Below are 22,435 nucleotides of genomic sequence, written 5' to 3' on the forward strand. Positions count from 1 at the left end.
ACAGATTTCACAGTCCCCACCATTTCTTTTTATGGATAGATTCAGAAATGGCCCTTTGAATGCTGGTTTTTTTAAATGTGGTTTTAGTCTTAACAAAGTTAGAATTTTGACAGTCTGTTTCAATCAAATCTGAATCTCGCGGTCACAATGTGTAATTCAATCTTCCATTTACAACTGCGGGTTGCAGCATTTTATTCTGGACTGATTTCCTGATTGAAATTGCACGCAAAGCTGATATTCAGCCTGTATAATGGGTTTCCAAACATGATCCATGTGTGCACCCAAAGCAGAGGAGAGGTGCATAGAGCTTCTTTGTGTGAGCAAATGTGGTGATAGCTGATGTAGGCGCCTTTCCCTCAAAGATCAGGAAGCGTGCCCATACCATTTTGAGGTCCTGTCTCTTTGCTTGTTTTTTTTAGGTGTGGCAGCCATTTTGCATTGTGCCATGCCCCCACAGCAGCCATTTTGTAGCTGGCACTCATGGCACTTTCTCAAAATTTGAGATGTGGCCTGCATCTCAAATAGTATTTAAACAGTGTGTTCAGAGTGTTTCTCCTGAGTTACGTACAGTGGTTGGTGAGATTTGCTAGGTGAGAACTGCTAGTGACCACTACATGGTGTGATAAGAGTGGAGAAAGGGATTTCCACCCTGATCTGTTGATGGTGTTGATGGGGTGCTCCATCTAACTCAGTGCTGAGTACCCAGCTGAGTTGCCCCTCTTGATGCCAGTAGCCTGCACTCAGACCGTTAGCTACACATCAGTACCCCCACCATCACCTCCACCAGTTCTGGAAGGTAAGGTTTAGGATTCCCCATCCTATCTTTGTCAGGATATAGCGACTGCCAGAAATTTCACCTAGCCAATCGCCTGACTGGACACAGCTGATTAACCTCATTAATCTTTACAACTATCCTGGCATTTACAGATAGGGGACTGAGTGGTAGTGGCTTGCCTACAGCCATCTGATAGGTTCACTACTAGGCTGAGGTTTGAACCCAAGATTGACTGGTTCACAGCTCGCACTCTTATCCATTACACTACACCAAATCGCCTCTTCATGTGATGGAAATTGATCCGGCTGTGCAAGGCGGTAATAAGACTCTGTTGCCCAGCTGGATGTTACACACTTTGAATTTGCTCCTAGCTCTGAACTGGTTTTGACTTCCTTTGAATCTGCCCCTTTTCTGTATAGCTGAGTCTATTTTAATGCTTGAAGACTTCTTTGGGACCTCTTCCCCCTCTCGTCTTCCTTTATTTCACATTTAGACAATTCACTTGTGCAGGATGTTACGCCTATTGAATGCAGTGAAGCAATTCATTATTACTCCTTTTTCCCTCGGAGGTAAATGAGCTGCCTCTGGTAGTAGATGAAAATGCTGAGCAAGTTTGAATGGTTGGGTAAATTTAATGGGGTTTGTTTCCCAGCATAGAACAGCAGTATTTTGTTAAATCCTTACAAACGGGGGGGGGGGGGGGCGACTTATTTCCAGTTTTATTATTTAAGCAACAGATGTATACAATGTACCATACCTGGTTAAGTATCCATGAACCTGGTCTATAGCCTAATATCATTTCAGGACTCCATATATGAAATGGCATGTATATGTTTAAAATAAAAAATGAGTATTGATAAACTATGGCTTAGCAACTGAGCGGGGGGGGGGGGGAGAGACTTGTGGAAGGAGACATTTGGGTCCCCTTTGCCTCCTGGAAAGCTTCTCAGGGCACTCTTCTGAACAGAATGTTTTGTGACTCAGATGGCTCCTGGAGGGAATCACCTATATTGGGAACCATGAGTGAGCAGAGTGTTCATGAGACTCTCACAACACACTGGAGAGTCTTTTAGGAGGTCTGCAAGGGAGGGGGAGGAGGGGTCAGTCCCATTCTACAAGATTCATTCTGCTTCTGGAATTCCAGAGCCAAGACTTCATCTTGAATTATTTGTACACTGAAATTTCTAGAGAAACAAAACTTCTCATTTCAATTCAGTTTGTTTGTAAATGTGCAGTATTTACAATAAATAAACTTAAGTTGGTCCAAAGTCAGGAGCTGCAGTGGTTGGTTATTAACTTTAATAAAAAGTGGGCAAGATGACCATACTGAAGTAGCTGAAGGTTGGATGATACCAGTATAATTTACAAATGCCTTTCAACTTTTCCTTTATTTCCATCTAAGTGCCCAAGTTCACCAACCTAAGAGGAAAAATAACAATTTTGTATGTTTTAGGCTCTGTGTAGTTTTCTTGCAGGATTAACAAGATGCAGACAGATGGCCGGTGGTTGCAAAGCTGTCAGCTAGGAAGTGTCTGCTCTGTGTGGGGCTCCTGGACAAGATTAGACCGTTCAGTAGAATCTCTGTTTCTATAGGCCCCCGAACAGCCAGAAACACGTTTACAAGATATTTATATGTCAGCGTTGTTTAAAAGCAGCAACCACTAGGCAAGACAACTGTCACTCGTTTGTTAGTTAATGGTACCAGAAGAGGCAGAAAGAAGGAAGACAGGAGAATAGCCTCAGCAGCGAAAAATATTGATTTATTTAGGCACCTCTCTACTGCCCAATCAGTTGCGTCCTCTGGGTGCTTTATAGAAATTAAGCAGTGTTATAGCAGTTGCAGCTGTGTATCTTTCTCCTCCTCTGCTGGCAACAATGCAGAAGAGAAGAGAAAGAGTTGGCAGTTGCCATAGCACAGACTGCTGCTGACCAATCAACTCAACACAGTACCGAGTTATATGTCCCTATAGCCAGGGTGGGGAACCTTTGACCTGTAGGCCAGATGTGGCCCAGCAGATGTCCCATATTGGTCCATGAAGCCTTTCCCCCAAAACCATGCCCACTCTTCCCACAGGTACCATCATAGGCAGGTACCAACATGGCTACATGGGAAGAATCAGGAGCTTAAAGTGAGCTCTCAATTTGTTAGAGCATGGCATGCTTCCAGCACTGATCAGCTGATGGGTGGTGGGTGGTGGGAGCAAGCCTTATTCCAATAGCACAGAGCAATTTGCTCTGAAACCACTGCTAAAACTGACCCCCCCCCTTTTAACTGGTGTGCCAATGCAAACTGCTTTGTGCTACCGAGCCCTGCAGAAATCAGGCTTAAGCTCATACCCCTTCAGCTGATGGGCGGTGAATTCTAGCCCACTGAATTGGTCGTGCAGCCAGGTTCCCCATGGCGAACTCAGTCTTGCAGCCAACCCCTGCAGAAATCAGACCTGAACTCACTGACCATAAGCTGAGCTCAAGAATGCCGGAAAGCACTTTCCGAGCCCTGTGCTCAGTACTTGCCAAGTGTCAAGCATGGGTCTGGCAAAACCCCTTGTGCTACAGCTTCCAAATGTTGCACAAGGGACTTTGACAGGTGGGCGGGACAACCTACCTCTCAGTCATCTAACATCATCATGACATTACTCTCAGGGGTGGTGGCAGATAATGATACAGACAACAAGAGCCAAAAATGTCCCCCACTCCTGCCCTATATGCTGAATCAGAAAGTAAGAGCAACAGAGACATCTGAAAATTTTGTAGCATCCAACTATGGAAGAAATATTGGCGTATTTCAGGTTTTTCTTTTTTCTCCTTCATCTCCTTTCTGTTTTCTTTTTCTCGTAGGTGACCTTCATACAAAACCTTGTATTTTGTGTGGAAAGGGCATATCGTGTGCCCGACTTTGGTGTGTGGGAAAGAGGAAGCAAATACAACAACGGCAGTACTGAACTGCACTCCAGGTATGGTGTGGGCAAGTCCTTCTGTTTCCAGTCTGTGCCGCTTTTGCATGTATTGATCTGTAAAATCATTTTGTTCCATTTCCACATTAATGTACATTAAAAAAACAACACCCACATGAAAATTGTTATTTAAATATGTATGTTAAAACATACCTTCTCTCCAAAGCCACATTGCCAAATGAATTTTCTCTCCAAAGCTGCAATGGAACATTTGGAAATGTGAAATCAGGTTGATAGTTAAGTTCTGATTCATGCATTAGCCTGGAAGGTACAGATGAGGTCAGTTCATATCAGGTTTCCTAATATTGGAGCCCTAATTCAAGATGATTTTGCTTTTCCTTTCAGATGGGGTATCTGTAAGTGAATTTAGCAAATGGTTCAAAACTATGGTTCCTACAATATTTACTAAAGTATTGTATTTGTAGAATATTAATATGATAAAGCAGAAGATGGCAGCTTTTTAAGACCAAACATCCTAAAAAAACCCACTGGTGAATAATAAAGTGATCAAAAGCAACAAATAAACACTACAAATAATAATAATAAAAACTTAATAGGGATTCCACCAGGTATGCTTGCCTGGAGAATGAATCCCCCTAAGAGGACTTTACAGCTGAAAAGGTCTAATTTTGGATTATCCTAGCCTAACCTCCATTGGCACAAGGACCCATAGAAGGGCTTCTGATACCTAGGCAAATTTGTATGGAATGAGGCAGTCCTTGGGGTGTTCTGACCCTAAGCTGTTCAGGGCTTGGAACAGTTCAGCCAGTACCTTGATTTGTGTTCAGAGGTATTGTGTTCAGTCTCAGGACTGGTGGGATTTGTCCTACATGCCCAGTACCAGGTAGTAACTGCTATATTCTATTCTAATGGTAGATTCTGGTCTGTTTTCAGGGGTAGTCCCACATGCACTGCATTGCAGTAGTCCAAATGGTACAATTTTAAAGCTGCTTCGGTAGTGTTAGGGAAAGCCATTATATTTCTGATCAACCTGGATACTGTAAAACAATCCTTATATTTGTCAGTCTTATGGTTAATGAAAGATGACTTGAATCAATTCACATGACTGTATAGAAAATGTACTCTGGCTGTAGTGTAAATGAAATCACTTAGATTGCCAGACATGAATAGCTAATGTACATTTCTATTCTCAGTTTGATTTGAGTGCAAAGTTCTGAGTTTTCTTGATACAGCCTAGGAGCATATCCTACATCCTACCGGATTAATAACATTGGAAACTGAAAATTGTTCCTTTTCCTCCCCCATGCGATAAAGCGAGCCTTCTAAAGCCACTTCACTTCCTAAGCAGTGATCATCTTAAGGACCAAGTGGCAGGCTCCCCTTGTTTTAAATATAACTCTGAATATCAGACCATACTAGGTCTGATATTATTCTGGGAGTGTTCAGACAAATACACCTTATGGTTCATGTAGCCAGATCATTACAGACTCCAGGATAATGTTAAAGCTTCCGTGGTCTGACTGCTTCTGTGTTTAAGAGTGCCAATATTCTTCGTAGTTGTGCTCTTTTTATTACCCATACCCTCTTGAAATAAAATTCTGAAATTATATGTTACCTCTGTTTGTGCTCCATTACCAGTGAAGTCAGTAGAACTGTGGCCTTTTAGATGACAACTGTAATAATTTTCCCGGGAAAATGGCTTACAAATACTGTAGACTAAAAGAGAAGTCACAATGACAATAGTTATATATAAAATTTGCTGTATTGGCTCAGTGCGTTTATTTCAGTATGCAGTAACATTAAGGGAGTCAGGTGGACGCTTGTGTCTGCAATTTTATGTATTTGTAAGTTCTCCTTGTAATAAAAATGAGATACTTGTAACAATTTTAGATGTTTCCTTTTGCTGTTTTAGTACACATTAAAATATATATTGGTAACTTAACTCAAGAAGCCGAGCTATTTCAATAGACCTTAAACTACTTTTTTTTTTTTTTTTTAGTGTCAGACTTTAGTCCTTGATCTGAGTGGTTGTATTCAGAGAATGTGTCAAGGTCATAAACGTAGGGCTGTTTCTGTGCTGGAGAGACTGTACTCTTTCCCAGTGCAAGCAAAGTACAAGATGTTCAGCAAGGCAGAAGGGGGGCGGGGGGACCTGAAGCATCATAGGGTCATGTAACATTACCTAGATTTTTGACCACAGAAAAGGTGACTTCTCAAGCAGCTAAACAGTTATGTCTAATTCAGACATCACAGCAAAACCATGGAATGCCTTTTGGGACCATGTTGCGAGCCTGCATACTCTTTTCTTCCCTTATTTCTGGTTTGTGATAATCATAATTTGCCATTGCATGTGAACCATTGTTTACACTTAAACCCAAACTGGAAGCCGCAGGATCATGTGAGCATGATAGCTTTGAGTTTTTTTTTTCTATGATCAAGTGGTATTATTAGATAGATAGATAGATAGATAGATAGATAGATAGATAGATGATAGATAATGACTCTGAGGGCCAAACCATTCAAAGCAGATTTAAGGTGTTTTGGCACCAGTCAGATCCTTGAAAGTTGTAGGAACCATTCAGGCTGTGTTTTCCCCCTGTAATCTTGAGCTGTGGCACAGCAATACAGTTCTATCAGCTATCTTTTAAACCTGCAAAATATTTGTTTCAGGTTTAACAAATGTAGCCATAGCAAAGAAGAAAACGAGGAAACAACTGACCAAAGGAGACTTTTCTCTCTCCCTGCCCAATTAGTTAGTATGGGGAAAGAGAATTCTGCTCTTCATTAGGTGTGCACCTGATAGCCGTGAGACAGATTGTGACAGATCAGAGTGTTATGAAAAACCAATTCAGTTTGCTGTGTGGAAGGGTTAGTAGCAGGAGCCATATGCCCGTCTCAGTAATTAGAAGAGTCATGCCAATAACTGAGTCAAGGGTCAGAAATGGATAGCATTTCAGGGAGTACATGGGAATAAGCGCAGAGAACAACCTGAGGGTAAGGTCAGGCAAACCTTAGAAGTTAGTTAGACAGTTCTTCCTACTGACACATTGATAACTTGACTGTTCTGTATTTAGGCACAACAAATTAACTGTTCACTGCCCCTTTAAGGGTAACTCAGCTCTGCACACTTGCATTAAGTGTCTTGGCTGGGAGCTGTTTGGAAGCCTCTTAATAAATCAGATTACTAACACCTGTGCAGCCTGAATTTTGTAGTTGGAGTCCAAGTGATAATACATGGACCAGCCAATGCAACCCTGTGGTGGTGTAACCTTAAATACTAGTGACAGAATAAAGCAGCCCTGAAAAGCTGGACCAGGGAAAGCCATCCCTGGTCCCCAAATCTGTGCCTGACACAAATTCATGAAAGAGGAATGCCATGTTTTCTAAATTACTGTTAGTCCTGCCTAGTAAGACTGCTCATTTAAAGAGAGCTGCACCCTAATACAGTGTGATAATTACCAGCCATGTCTATACTTTTAAAAATGCAACGCACTTTGACATTTTTTTGGGGGGGCAGTCTCAAACCCACACAAAATCAAAACCTTGTATTTTGGACTCCTTGTGAGAAATAGGTTCATAACATTTCTTGCAGACAGCACAGCTTTTACTGCTGAATTTTCAGCGAGGAAGATGTGCTGGTCTGCAATCATCCGCTGATTTTTGGACAGCAAGCTTTGCAACATCTCGCTAGAATCGTACGATTCCGTCCCATGTGTTCGAGCTCCTGAAGTATTCATTTGTCCTGTAACCATTTTGATCAAGCTGTTCCCAAGCATCTGCTGAATACCTCTGCAAAAACACTGTTGACATCTCCCATCTGTGTTACTGATAATAGTGGTGTTTCTGAAATGCAGCATCTTTGTACTCCTGAGCGTTAGAAAGGCACCGGAATCTTCAACTTGTTCTCCTTTGTTCTACAGCTAATATGCTGCTGTCATGCTGCCTGTCCCTATTAGGGTTATTTTGTTTGTCTGCTTGGCTGCCTTTTTAATGTAGCTTTCAGTCCCAAACACCTACGTATGGTTTCTTTTATTTTCTTTAATGCTGTTTAGCACTGTTCCCAACATTTCACACAGATTCATCGTTTGTGAACATGGGGAAATTATACTCAGGATACATAGTAGGTTTCTGAGGTTCTCAGTAATTGAATCCGAGTCTTAGTAGCTGGGTTTCTTTACGTTGCTTGTAACCTAGTTTCTTTGTTTTCTGTCTGAAAGCTTTTTCTTTCTTTTTAATCCCATATATCTAGTCTGGATTTGTTGCTTTTGATCACCTAATTAGTAGTGGCTGGAAACCAGCATGTCCTGAATGAGTGAAGAATTCAGCAGGCAGCTGTAAGCATGCAAAGAACTTGTGAGCTGGGTGAACAGCCAGGTTGGGAGGCAATTTGAGGACAGCAGCTTTTATTCTTGCAGTGTCTGTAGCTGAAATTTTGGAAAATCTTAACTAGCTTCCAAGGGGCTTTTAGTGTCAACAAGGTAACGTCGGATAGGGTTTTGAAAACTAGGTGCGGACAATGTTGATTACTGAGCTGCTGTCACTGCCATCAATATTTTAATATTGGTTCTAAATGTGTTCTATTGGATTTTAACAAGTTTGTTTTTATTACTTTGTATTTTGTTATGATGTTTTAAAGATGTTGTAAACCATCTTGAATCCCAACTTGGGAGAAAAGTGGGATAGAAATGAAATACATACATACATACATACATACATACATACATACATACTATCCCTTTCATAATTTGGGGGAGTTTTGGCTCATGCAGTTAAAGGACAATCTTCCCATAGTCTTCGAAACCTGCACCTTTCCTGAAGTCTTTAGCTCTGATTGCATGTTTCTTATATTAATCCTTGGAGCCTGCAATTAAAGATTCCCAGAAGACAATGGACTGTAATTTAGTAGTGGAGTGCCTTGTCTTTCATATCTTTTTCTCCAGCAATCATGAAGGCATCAATCAAGTGCCCAAAATTTTACAGCAGCCATAATACCTAATCACAGAGCTTGTTCTTGGAAATAGCTCTTTGGCATTCTTCAGACTTGCCAGCTCCTGTTAGCTGTTAGTATATTGGCACCTCTAACAAGCTCTTATATCCATTTTATTGGTGTCTACGCCCTATGTGTAGACAAAAGGCAGCAGCTAATGTTGTTGTTCCTCATTGCAGTGTATTGTCTGTTCCCTTTTCTTTATATTTCTGCCGCAGTTGATGTCTTAAACTAGGGGAACTGTACCAGTTGGCTAATCTTGTTTCTGGAAAAGCTACTCATTTTTGCTGGTTTAAACAGGGAGGTCTCCATTAATAACTAATGCAAGTGATTATCCAAGTGATGAGTTGATCATGGCTTGGTATTATTACACTTTTTCTGAACTGCTGTACTTGTAGTTCCTGGAGATTTTTTTGTGAAGTTTGTGTTCTCATCCATTTTAGATTTGCTGCTCTTTGAATAAACCTTTTAAATAAATTGGAATTGGACTGGATATAAGAATGAGTTGAAAGAGAAGCTACCTGATTTTTATGTATTTATTATTAATTTAAAGTATTTATCTCCTACCTGCTCCTTGTAAAACAACACTCAGGGTGGCTCACATCACATTAAAAACCATTAAAGAAATATATTCCCAAAATAAACGAAATCAACTCCCAAGTGCAACAGATAAAAAGAAACTTGAAAGAAAGGATTGGCTCAGTCCTACAGGCCTGGCACCCCCCAAAAAACCCTTCCCGCATGTATAAATCAAATACATTAAGGAGAGGGCTACATACTTTTACCCAGATGTGGAACCTTTCCATTTGCAGGAACCCTTTTATTTACATTGCAGGGGGCATTCAAAAAAAGTAATCCCACCCACAGTGTCAAAAGTTTGGTCCACTGCACCACCCCATTGTGTAGCTCAGGCCCCATCATGGCACTGTCTAATATTTTGAATTTGCTTGTGGCTCATTAGCCCTAGAGATTGGCTTTCACTGCTTTTAGAGGCTCGCTGTTAGTGAAACAGCATGCTCGCCAGTCCAGCTTCTGTTAATGTGTCATCCCATTATCTGGATAACAATAACTTCTAATCAGCAGAAGATAGAAAATTGTGGAGTTTCACCAACCTTTGATGGCAGCTGCTTAGAGCGGAGTTTTGTAGCCAACCTAATCAGCTTTTCCTTGTTGAACCAATTAGAATTAAACCCCACAAGCCTTTTCTCTCTCTTCTTTTCCTGGCACTGCTTCTGAAAGGCTTTGAAACCTATTGGTGTGACGGTTAGAAATAAAGGAAGAGTCTAAAATCAATGTTTCATGGTAAGCTGTTAATGAAAATGTTCCTACAGAAGCTATATTTATGATAAATATGCTACACGCAGCAAGACGTTTGTTCCCATTTCCATTCCTGCTTCTGTGGGGTTGCAGAAAAATCATCAGGCTAAGGTTGCTTTTAATTTGAATCTGATTAGTTTTTCCAGCTCGTATTTAGTATCTGTATTACAGACTGGGCTTTAATTTTCTAAACGCCTGCATGCTACTGAATGTGAAGGCCAAGGTTAAATCCATCATTGCTTTCTACTTTGATCTTAGGGTCTGTTGTCAGTGCCATTTTTACATTAAGTTACTTTACTTTTCCCTCACCACTATCCCGCATAAATGATAGTTGCCCTAATGAAGGACTTTACACCCAGAACACACCAGACCCATGTACATGCACTGATCTGTATGAACTATCTTGTTCAGTATTGCCATTCTGACGGGCAGCAGTTTACTCAGGATTAGCTGCACAATTTTAAGATTATTTTTATGTGGTGATAATGGCAAATTGAACGTGGGACCTTCTGTGTGCAAAGTCTGTGTTCTACAGCTGAGCTGCAGCCCCCTTCTCCTATCTATTGTGGTCTCCTGATCTCTGACCCACCTGTGTGTGTGTAACTCAGCAACAACCCTCCATTGTGAACATTTGCAATCGCTGCTAAATAATCACCAGATAACCTCAGGGTATACACAAATGAATCATCAGTCCATCTACCACCTATTCTTAATGATTTAATTGCATGGAAACAGCTGGTGCTGTTCGGGTTCATAAAATAGATATTCTCTGTAGATATTAATGAGGTGTTTATTTTAAAAGGGACAGGGTAATGCCCAATTAACTAGACCAAAAGTGTTTCAACTGTCAGAATATGTCTTCCTCAGCAAAGAATGTGACCCCAGTATGATTCTGGAGGAGGTTGGATAGTTGTATATCGCCTTGGTGTAGAACAGGGGTAGGGAAATGTTGACCCTCCAGAGGTTGGACTCCACAATCCCCAATTGTTAGCCATGCCAGCTGGCGCTGAGAGAAGTTGGAGTCCAGCTATACCTGAAGGGCCAAAGGTCCCTGCCTGTCTGTTCATTTCCTGATGTACAGTCTTAAAGCCAACACAGTGTGTTACCATGTGGGCTGCCATGATAGTGGTAGAAGCACTTACTCTTTCCCCCCAGGCCTTTGATTGATTGAGTTGATTATGTTTCATTGTTAGTGTGCTGCCAGATTTACTGTCTGTTGGAGTGTGTTCACTGAATGATAAACAATGTCACTGATTTATATTACTTTTCCTCTTTCTTTTAGTCCCTTTTATGGTATAATTTATTCGTGTTTATTTATTTTAAGTCATTCAGAGACCTTCTTAGGGTAACAAGCAACTAATAAGTGCTAACATCAACAACAACCTCCCATCTTTTCTGCTTTTTAGAAATATTTGCTCTTCAGCTCTTTAGTCCTCACCCCAGCTGAAATAAAGCTTACCCTCACTATTGCCATCCCTCCTGTTATTGCCTCTCACTGCTGCCCAGCCTGGCAAAATTTAGGTTTTATGCATGTGGTGCTATTCTGCCAAGTTCCATGTCTAGCGACGGTGCTGGGTGACCTCAGACCAGCCATCTTCTCTCAGCCTAACCTACCTCACAGGGTTGTTGTGAAGATAAAATGGAGAGGGGGAGAACCATGTACACAACCTTGGATTCCTTGAGGGAATGGTGGGATAAAGTGAAATAAATGAGTTCACATGTGCAAAAGCTGCCAGTGCTTTATCATCAGGCTCTTGAAAGATGAGCACATAGAGCACTGATATTTTTCCTGTCACTGGTGCCCTCTCAGCAAGACCTTCAAACCCATAGCCCCAGATGTCCAAACACAAGGTGACTCCATATATATAACAGATGGCCAGTGACCTTTAAGGATAAACTGCTGAAAAATAATAAAGAATAAGCCTACTATATCATCATCATTTTACCCTAGTTTTGTTTTTTTCAGTTCCTCAGCAAGAACAGATCTGATGAGCAAGGTAGCCTTGAGGGAGTTGGATTTTATTTCCAGAGTTGTGAGCGTAACAAACTTTTATTTCTTCTTCTTCTCTCTTTTTCAGTTCTGTTGGGTTAGCAAAAGCAGCCCTAGAAGCAATTAATGGATTCAACCTCTTTGGCAATCAGGTAGTAAAAATATTTAAGTATTTGTTCATTTTCCATTTTTAATTAACTGCTTGTTCTTCAGTAAATTGCTTTCATTGCAGATCAAAGGACACCTAATATCCATATGGTAAAGCCTGTTCACTCTCCAATTTTCTATTATTCTTTTTTAAAGAAGTAGGCTAACAAATTATTTCTTTCTACTTTAGATACAGGATTCAAAGGCTAACAGAACCAGCTCTTTCCTCAGTTAACAGAAGTTACTTTTCCTTTCAGTCATTTATTTAACTCATGTGAAAATGAAAAGTATAAAATTTTTGCTGTTCCAGTCTTTTGATCAAGACATTAAACAGCTCCGGCTGCTTATACAAATACTCTTTCCATTTTTCTGTTTTCAGCCTCTAATACAGCACACCATCACTTTCTATTACTGACCTTCTTAAGGGTCTCCCCCCTCACCCCCTATCAGATAATTTGGGAATCCAGCGAATAGCCATGCTTTTCATCAATTGCTCTAAATCTGCTTTGATATGCATAGCCTTCTCTTGATTATCACAGAATCTGGTCCTAGCTCTGTCTCACTCTCTACGTATTATATGGCCATTAAAAATGAAGAGAAAAGGCAAAAGCACAAAGGGATAAGGTCTAATGCCTTGTGTGCGACCCGTATGTCCCTAGTCTAGAATTGTTTTACAAGAGACCCATTTTCAGAAGTAAAAATAAAAAATAAAAAAATTGTCCAGTAGCACCTTAGAGACCAACTACCGTATTTTTCGTCCCATAGGACGCTCCGTCCCATAGGACGCACCTAGGTTTTTTTTGGGGGGGGGAATAAAAGAAATTTCCCCCCTTTATTTCCCCCCCAAAGCCAGGTCGGGGAACAGCGGGATGGCGGCGCTGCGCCTCCCCGCTGTCCCCCGAGCTTGTGGGGCTGGCCGATGTCTGCCCCGAAGCGCGGGGTGCTCTGCTTCAGCGCGCCCCGCGCTCCGTGCAGCAGGCTGCTATCCGCAGCCTAGGGAGCCCTGCGGGAACTTCCGCAGGGCTCCCCACGCTGCAGATGTCTGGCCGGCGCGTGGGGCGCTCTGCTTCAGGGCGCCCCGCTGCTATCCACAGCCTAGGGAGCCCTGCGGGAACTCCCGCGGGCTCCCCAGGCCTGCTGATAGCTTCCTGAAGCCTGGATAGCGAGAGGGGTCGGTGCGCACCGACCCCTCTCGCTCTCCAAGCTTCAGCGAAAGCCTGTATTCACCCCATAGGACGCACACAGATTTCCCCTTCATTTTTGGAGGGGAAAAAGTGCGTCCTATAGGGTGAAAAATACGGTAAGTTTGTTCTGGTATAAGCTTTTGTGTGCATGCACACTTCAGATTCCTTCAGATGCACACTTCTTCAGATACCTTTCATGCGTGCATGAACAATGTGTGCAAGCCCTTATATAGACTTTTGAAATTGCCCACCCTGTAGCTCAAGACCACCCCCCAAAACATCATACATACATCACAGAAGAAGGCGGTCTCCAATAGAAATCCTGTTTGTCAGGACACCTGATAATTGTCACTGATTGCTTTACCTGGGCAGCTTGGCCATTCCTTTTGAGATGCTAAATACTTAGTTCCTGAATCCAGGTCACAGGCTCACCCTATTCATACACAAATACGCCCTTAAGACAGGATTTGTGAGTAAAGAGACAATGTGGAGTCTTCCCCATTTCCTTCCTCACTGCAGAGGAATATTTGAGGTCACTGAAAGACGGAAAGAGTTAAAATGGCTTCAGGATTGCTTTCCTGTACTATTTCAGACACGTGGTTTATATACTTATGTATGTGTTTATCTTGTACATTTATTCTCTAAAAATATTGGCTTTCCTACTCTAGTGTGAATTAATGCTACTAAAAGTGCAATAAATTGATAAAGTATTAATCATGTTGTGTGCGTTGGGTTTCCCCCACATGAAATGAGCTGTTTTCATTTACAAATCAAAAGTGCAGGATAGATAGCTATATAAAAAGGTAAAGGGACCCCTGACCATTAGGTCCAGTCGTGGCTGACTCTGGGGTTGCGGCGCTCATCTCGCTTTATTGGCCGAAGGAGCCGGCATACAGCTTCCGGGTCATGTGGCCAGCGTGACTAAGCGGCTTCTGGTGAACCAGAGCAGCGCATGGAAACGCCGTTTACCTTCCCGCTGGAGCGGTAATTATTTATCTACTTGCACTTTGACGTTCTTTCGAACTGCTAGGTTGGCAGGAGCAGGGACCGAGCAACGGGAGCTCACCCCATTGCGGGGATTCGAACCGCCGACCTTCTGATTGGCAAGTCCTAGGCTCTGTGGTTTAACCCACAGCGCCACCTGTGTCCCAGATAGCTATATAGCTACACATTAATAAAGTTATTATTAGCTATATATAGGAAGACCGTACAAATGGTAAAAAAGAAAAGAAAACCAAGACACCAAGGGTTTCTTAAGGATTAGTGACATACACCCCCCCCAAATGGTATCAGTTTCTTTCGGTGGAAATATTGTCGCCTTTGTTTAATCTGAGGACACCACTGTCAAAGAGACCACTGGCATGCAGAGCAGCAGACACACTTATCTGAAAAGCTTAAGGCTTCTTAAAGGGATTCAGCTTAGTTTTAACTGGATCCTTATGGTGAGCACAGGGCAAAGTGTAAACAGCTACCAGGAAAAAAGAACCTTTCATCTTTAATTTAACTATGTCTTAATCTGGGGGATTTGGAAGCTTGAGCGTTTGCAAGTAACCTTTGTTTGGCCTTGAAATAACAGAGCTCATCCTTCTTGCTCTCTGAATGCTTTCCATGAATATAGAGCTGATTTGTTTTACAAAATGGATCCGTGAAATCCATGACTTGGGCCTTATTGCCTTACGTTGTGTTTATCCCCTACCTCAGAACAGAAGACCAGATCCAAGGTGTGTCCTGCTGTGTGCATTGGGCTAGATACATGAGACAGGCCCATGATGGTCATGGAGGCCATAAACTCCTGATTCACTCCAGACAAGTCAGTTTCAGCATATATGTTGAAGTCCCTGAAGACCTCTGAGACTACCTCTGTCAACTCAGGGAGGAAGACTATTAGACAATGGGGTGGATAGTGTGCCAGCTGAATCCCACTCCTGTCTTGAGTTTCTAATGTCTAATGTAACTGCAGGATAAAGTACCTGACCAGGGAAATGAAATCCTTAACGATCACAGCTACTCCATTTCCCCGCCTCTCAAAGCATAGTTGACACTGACCTAGAAACCTAGGGAGATTTACACCTCCCGTCATCCAACCACATTTCGTTTATACAGGCCAAGTTGGCATGTCCTTCTAGGAGAAGGTCAATGATAACAAGACCTTTCCATTGACTGACCTTAGCATTTTTTGCTTCAGCCCCGTGAGGACTAAGATAAGCCTAAAATATTTGTAATGATGGAAGATGGATAGAACTAAAATGTCTAACCATCTTTGCCCTGGTCAACACCTCCATTTTCCATCACCACAGCACCTCTTTCTCCCTTCTCCTCCTTCTCTAGTTCATTCCTTTCAGCCCCATCACCTGTATAATACCAATACAGGCATTTAACCAGCACAAGAACCAAACATGGAGCCCTCCCAGATGTTGGACTCCAGCTCCTGCCAGCCCCAACCAGCATGGTATGGTGCGAGTTGTAATCCAACAACATCTGGATGGCACCACATTGACTCCTCTTGAATCAGAACAGTTGAGCTATAGTCAGTAATGACAAATATTAATTGCACTATATATCAAGGTAATCATTAAATTATTGTTTAGCCAGTCAACTACTTAAAAAATCTACTCAAGAAATTAATAGCTGAGTCTAATCCCTACCACTCAGTTAATATAATCAATCCTCTTCAGCCAGCTGAATTGTAGTCTTCACTGTAGACAGCTGCAACCTTTCCAGCCCAAGCAGCACTTCTAGGCACATTCTTCCTACCAGCTCCTCTTATAATTCATGGATCAGCATTCACAGAGGCCAGAACCCTACCCCCCTGGTGTTAACCCTTTGGGATGACCCACTTTGCATGAAGGCCTTTGGGTAAAAAATGTAGCCCTTGAAAGTCATGGCCACTGCTGTCCTCACTTTTTGGACTTTCTGGGGGCCTCTCTGGGCCTCCTGTCAACAAATTCTGTGGTGATTAACTGCTTTTCACTCTTGGCATCAGTAAGTGGTATGCTGTTATGATCCAGTTCTTCCCTGCTGCTCCTATACAAAATATGGCCTTTGTTCCCAAGGCTTAACATAGATTATATGGTCATTTCCCTCCAAGAGTAACAGGTACTCTCCTTGCTCTATTTTATACTGAATATTTCTCCATGTCACTTCTGCCACTAATCCTTGATGCTACTGGAATTTCCTCATGGACCACTAGCCCGGGACAACTTCTTTAATTTCTCACGGTTGTCCCAACAACTGTCCTGGTGGAGATTTGTGGTGTTGAGGCACCCAGCTGGAGGTCACTGAGGAATGTCCTATCTCAGCATCCTTCAAGCTGCAGAAAGAACCCCCACCCAACTGAACACAATTTGGTTGCATGTTCAGTTTTGTCATTTTATGCTAGCGTACTTCCCACTAGGCTTAGCCTGCACTCATCACTCCCTGTAATAGTAAGCACAAGTGGTGAGTACTGATAGAAATGGATCTCAAGTGGAGTTGCTGAAAAAGAGGAATCCTTATGCTTGGGGGAGGTCTTGGGTTTACAGTACAACCCCCCCAACTCTAAAATCTCTCCCAATCTTTTGGGGACTGAGCAAGGTAGGAGCCAAAAGATGGAAAACCGAGTAGGTGGGAGGAGGGTGTGGATTGCCTTATAACTTACAGTATCCTGGAAGAGGGCATTTATTTGTTATAAACTATCAAAGCAGTTCACAACAACTATACATAAAAGCATACAATAAAAAACACATTAAAAATGTTGTTTTCCCTTTACAAGGGAAGAGTTCATCATGCTCCCTGTGTGATGATGTGGGCGTAAAGCTCAGTGTCCTCAGTTTGCTCTTGATGAATTCTGAATGTTTTTCTCTGTCAAGATGGAAGTGGTTCTCTAGTAATAAAAAGTGAAAATGACAGTAGTCTTACTTCCTCTCATCCCTTTCTGGAGCAACTCTCTTGGGTCATGTCTCATTGCACCTCACAACAGAATAGTAATTTTTGTTGACTTTCCCTTGTTGATCCATGCATCTAGTTCCATGTGTTCAAGCAAGCTTTGGGCTCATGTTTCTTGATGATATGCCTAAAACATTTCATTAAACTTTCAGGATTTCCAATGAGTTTCAGTAGAAGTAAGTAATAGGTGCATTTAAAACAGAGGTTATTGCTTTTCAGAAAACCAAAACCTTTTACAGTGGTAGCTTGGGTTAAGAATTTAATTTGTTCTGGAGGTCCGTTCTTAACCTGAAACTGTTCTTAACCTGAGGTACTACTTTAGCTAATGGGGCCTCACGCTGTCACCCCGCTGCTCTCATCCTGAAGCAAAGTTCTTAACCCGAGGTAGTATTTCTGGGTTAGCAGAGTCTGTTACCTGAAGCCTCTGTAGCCTAAAGTGTCTATAATCCGAGGTACCACTGTACTGGAATCTGCTTCCAGCAACCCCCCGCATTCTCACAAAAACTGCCTCTGAATTGTAGTTACTTTTCAGAGCACTATTCCAGGAAAGAAGAACAACAACTTGAGGACCACATTCCCTCATGGGCAGGGTCCAAGAGGGCACAGTCAAATGGTGGGCAGGGCAAATGTGGGAAAAGTAAAGGATGTGACCCTTTCCTTTGCAAAATATGCTGCATCCTAGCCATGCAGAAGTCATAAACAAACACACACATAATCTCTACATCTTCCATTGGGCAAAAAAAGGGTGTTAATCACAGTTCAAGGGCACTTTCAAACCGGTCCAAATCACTTGAAGGCATTGAGCAGAGCCAGTGAGGGGCATAATATAGGGAAGAGGCATGGCTTGGGGAGAGTCTCAAAGACCAGATAGTGAGGCCTTTGGGGCTAATTTGAACCCCTTGTCCCCCCAGGCCAGAGGACCACACTCCGTGCTATTTCATTTGGAACTTGGGGCTCCCACTCGATGGAATAACCATCCCATATTCACATTAAAATTCATTGTGGGTGAATAGACCTGCCCTAATCCTAGCCTCTGCTTATCCATTTAATTATTTTTATGCATTTTACTTCCCATCCCCTTGGATCTGGAATCACTGGCTGCTGCTCTCTTTCTGTGCTACAACATTTTCTGATCGTGAAGCAGTTGCTGTAAACAGTGCAGTTAGATTTTGTAGCATCGTTTCCCCCCCCCCAAATCCTCCCCCACACTGATCACACACTTGAAACCATGTAAATGAATGTAGATATATTTGAGAACTATTTGAATGTGTGTTAAGGAGCAAGATGACATAATTGCAAATCTTTTAAAAAATCAATCTTGGGTTGTTGACCTACGTTTGCCTTTGAAATACTGCAATATGGTTTTTTTTTATAAAAATGCATGAGATAGAAATTACACCGTATGTGATTCAGTAACTAGAACCAGTTGTTTTTTCTGTGAGATCTCTGACTGATAGAAAACTAGCTGTTGCTAAACTTGTTAGATGACCAAATACTGTCTCAACATTTAGAAATGATCAAGAAGTTCTAAAATTAGGATTGGCAGGAAACAAAAGAAATTATATCCTGTAAAATTCTGTTCTATTAACAAAATGGAATAAACCTTAAATGACCTGAAAAATAAAATTTAAGGGGCCTTCAATATTTGTGTAACTTTCAAGAATACATTACATGCAAACATTTTGTGCACATGGTATTTCCTGCAGTTTCACAAGCAAAGAATCACATATCCTTGCCCCCTAGGAGCTTAAAATCAAGCCTAGGAAAGACAGCAGAGGGAAGGGAGGGAAATTTGAGAGTAACATGAGCTAATGCAGTCACAAATGTTAGCATCTGGGCCACCGTGAGCAGGCAGCACCTTTTAGCAGCTTTCAGGAGTGTTCCAGTGTCTCAACAGGGCACAGCACCGCACTGATACCTGCCCTGGTTTCCCTGTAGGTGTGGAAACCACAATTTTAATGTCTCATAGTGCCCCAACAACACATAACTCGTAGGGCATTGTAGCAGAATAAAATGGTGGCTCCCAGTGCTGCAAACCACCTGGCACTGATCACAACCCTGCTTCTTGTCTCTGCTGTCTCCTCCCCCCCCTCCATCTAAACCTGCAAGTCAGAGAGAGCCCACCAGAGGCCACTTTGCCCAGAACCCCCTCAAACCTGACACAGGGCCAGACTTATGCTTCATAATGTGTTCAAATCATGGGATGCAGCCTCCATACCCCATTGCAGAGAGTTCCCTCGACCTTGGGAGCAGTTTTTGGAACAAGACAGAAAGCCACAAAGCTGCTTTTGCCAATGTCCCACAACTCCCATCAGCTCCTGGCAGCACAGTTGTGTTGTAGTCCAAAACATCTGGAAGGCACATAGTTGGCAAAAGCTGCATTATGGGGAGGGAGGAGGTTGGAAACCCTTGTTCCACATCTGGTTGTTTGCTTGCAATTGAATAGGGTCCCTGGCATATTCCTTTGTTGGGACGAGGGCAGGGTCATTTCACCACATCTATGCTTTCTTTCCAAGATCTAGCGGATGTCACAGTAAGCATGGGAGCATCTGTCAGACACTCCAGCTCATTTGTTTCTTTTCACGAAGAATTAAATTTCTGACTTTGACATATTTCATAGGCACAGTACGTGGGCAAGCAGCTATCACGCTAAAACTGTTTGTAACACATTAGTGGTACTACAACACAATTTTAGCTTCTGCTACTAATTTGTGTGGATCTTGTCATCTGCTGCACTGTTAAATAAGACTGCTGTATTGCTACAAGCTACAAGCCATGGCAGTGCACTCGCACTCTCAGCACAGTGGCCAACTGACCCAGGACATAGCAGCAAGGTGGGCTTATACTTTTGGCCCAGAAGGGGCTTCTTGACCCAACAGGTGTGGTCCCACAGCATTTTCATATTGATGTCTTGCATTTGATGTACCATCACCAGTGTGATGCAGTGGTTTAAGTGCTGGATTAGGACCTGGGAGGCCAGGGTTCAAATCCCCACTCAGCCACGGAGCTCACTAGGCGAGACCTTGGGCCAGTCTCTCAGTCTAACCTAACTCACAGGTTTGTTATGGAGATAAGGAAGGGGAGAACCATGTTTGCCACCTTGAGCTCCTTGGAGAAAAAAAGGGTTACAAATGCAATACTGTAAATACATAAATAAAATATCCCTACAAATTCTTCTTAAGCTCCTTGTTGGTAGTAGGATTTTCTAGATGCATCCAAACCACTATCCTGCTTCCAGATCTGTATTCTTTGATCAAATTGTTTTTAGTCATCAAGTTATTGACTGTATAATTAAAGCTTTTATCTGTTTGCTAGAGGTGTAATTAAATAACAGTGGTAAAAAAAATGAGAAGATTTAAGTTTCTGTAATCTCAAGTCTCCTATCTGCTAACTGGTTTTAAAATGTCTATTTAATCCCCTTAATATTAGTGAAATGGTATTATGTACATTTGTCTTGGAAATGTCATTGTCTATTTGAAGTTACTAGTATATGATTGCTGATAGCAATCATAATATTTGAAGAACCCATTCACTTTTCTTGTCTTTGCTATGCCAGGCTTGGGCTGTCTATATCCTATGTTGTGTTAATTTTCTATTCTATTTACAGGGTTGCTCATGGTCTGTCATATTTGTAGACCTTGATGCCCACAACCGGAACAGACAAACTCTTTGCTCATTACTTCCCCGAGAATCAAGGTCCCATGTAAGTAATTATTGATGAAACAGAGTTTAACAAAACATGGAGCAAATGCATCTGGGTATAGCTATTAGCTATACTGCCAGTTTAATAGTCTGTTTTTTATATATATTTGCTAAGCAAGATTTATAAACCCCTTAATAATATATGTGGTTTGCATAAGGGTATAAAATATTCATTTAAAAGTAGCAACATTAAAAACAGTAGATGAAATTAAATTATGAAAATAGGGGTAAAACCAACAGTTTATAAAAGAAATAAACACGATAAACTAAAGGTCTGCTGGTCAGGGAGAAATTACAATTTACTGTTTTAAGTACTACTGCACAAGAGAGATTTTTCTAAATAACTGCTATAAGTCGTTCACAACAGGGCAAAGAGCAAAATCCTTTCATTTTGGAACGAACACTTCTTTCCCGCTCCCGGGGCTTGAAAGTGGGTGCCACATTTTCAGGGTCCCATACCCCTCTTGGCTTCTTTCAGGACCGCAGTCTGCACTCCCTTCTTTCCCCCCTCTTTTTAATTATTTTTTATTAATTTTCCAAATTATTACAAATCAAACCAAATTAGGTTTCCCGCTCCTGTTGCAAACATATGCCAATCATTTCCTCCCATAGCTGCATCGTTTCTTCTTTAGTGCTCAGTTGTCATCCTTCACTTGCCATTCGTCTGCACTCGCTTCTTTGTCAGACCAAAAGAGCCCTGCTTGCAAAGGGGAAATAGATCACCCCATCTACCACTCCCCATCGCTTTGCCTGCACATCATACAATGATAGGGTAGGTCCACACCATACATTTAAAGCATATCAAATGCACATTACTTTCCTCCAAAACAGTCCTGGGATTTGCAGTTTCCCCTTCACAGAACTGCAGTTCCCAGCACCCTTAACAAACGAATTCTTTGTGGGAAGCCATGTACTTTCAATGTGCACTAAATGTGCTTTAAATGGTACAGTATGGGTCTGCCCATAACAGCATTGCTCCATCTTCAACTTTCTTTAAGATGTCTAACAATATATGTTAGCACCCAAGTGGGAAACCTGAATATCCATTTATCTTCTTCCACCTCATATTTTAATCACCTTGACTGAAACAGAAGATAAAATCAGCTGTTAAGTCATGACTAGTTGCATGTGAACACTGATAAGGATGTGCTCTTAGATGGATATCAGAACATACATCCTATTCAAAGTGCCTAGGCTGGTGAGAATCTGTGCATCAAATTCAGTCTTGCAAGTCACACACACACACACACACTGCATATATGCACAAGTCTAATCATCTGGACTGAAAACAAATGTGTGGCAAATCCCATATAATGCACTTTTCGTCTAATAAGCACATTTGCATAAACCCATGTTCTTTAGGAAGAGAACTGAATGAGTCTAGTGTGGAGTGTAAAAACCCTGAGAGTCTCAGCTGTAATGGACTGGCTAGATGCAGAAGAGCGGTGGGAGGAACCAGCTGGGGAACCCCCAAGGGAAGAAGGCTCAGAGCCT

The 22,435-nt window shown here is 42.0% G+C and overlaps 1 protein-coding gene across 10 annotated transcripts in view; it reads left to right on the forward strand.

Moving 5' to 3' along the window:
• PHKB (phosphorylase kinase regulatory subunit beta) overlaps nt 1-22,435 on the forward strand; it is a 130,392-nt gene that overhangs the window by 47,861 nt on the left and 60,096 nt on the right. For all 10 annotated transcript variants that reach the window (XM_083626002.1, XM_083626003.1, XM_083625999.1 and 7 more), the window contains 3 exons: nt 3,614-3,729; nt 12,073-12,136; nt 20,847-20,942. In XM_083626002.1, the coding sequence (XP_083482128.1) occupies nt 3,614-3,729; nt 12,073-12,136; nt 20,847-20,942 (276 nt within the window). The remainder of the gene's footprint in view (nt 1-3,613; nt 3,730-12,072; nt 12,137-20,846; nt 20,943-22,435) is intronic.

Source organism: Podarcis filfolensis (assembly GCF_964270895.1).
Source record: "Podarcis filfolensis genome assembly, chromosome: 8".
In the NCBI taxonomy this organism is placed as follows: domain Eukaryota; kingdom Metazoa; phylum Chordata; class Lepidosauria; order Squamata; family Lacertidae; genus Podarcis; species Podarcis filfolensis.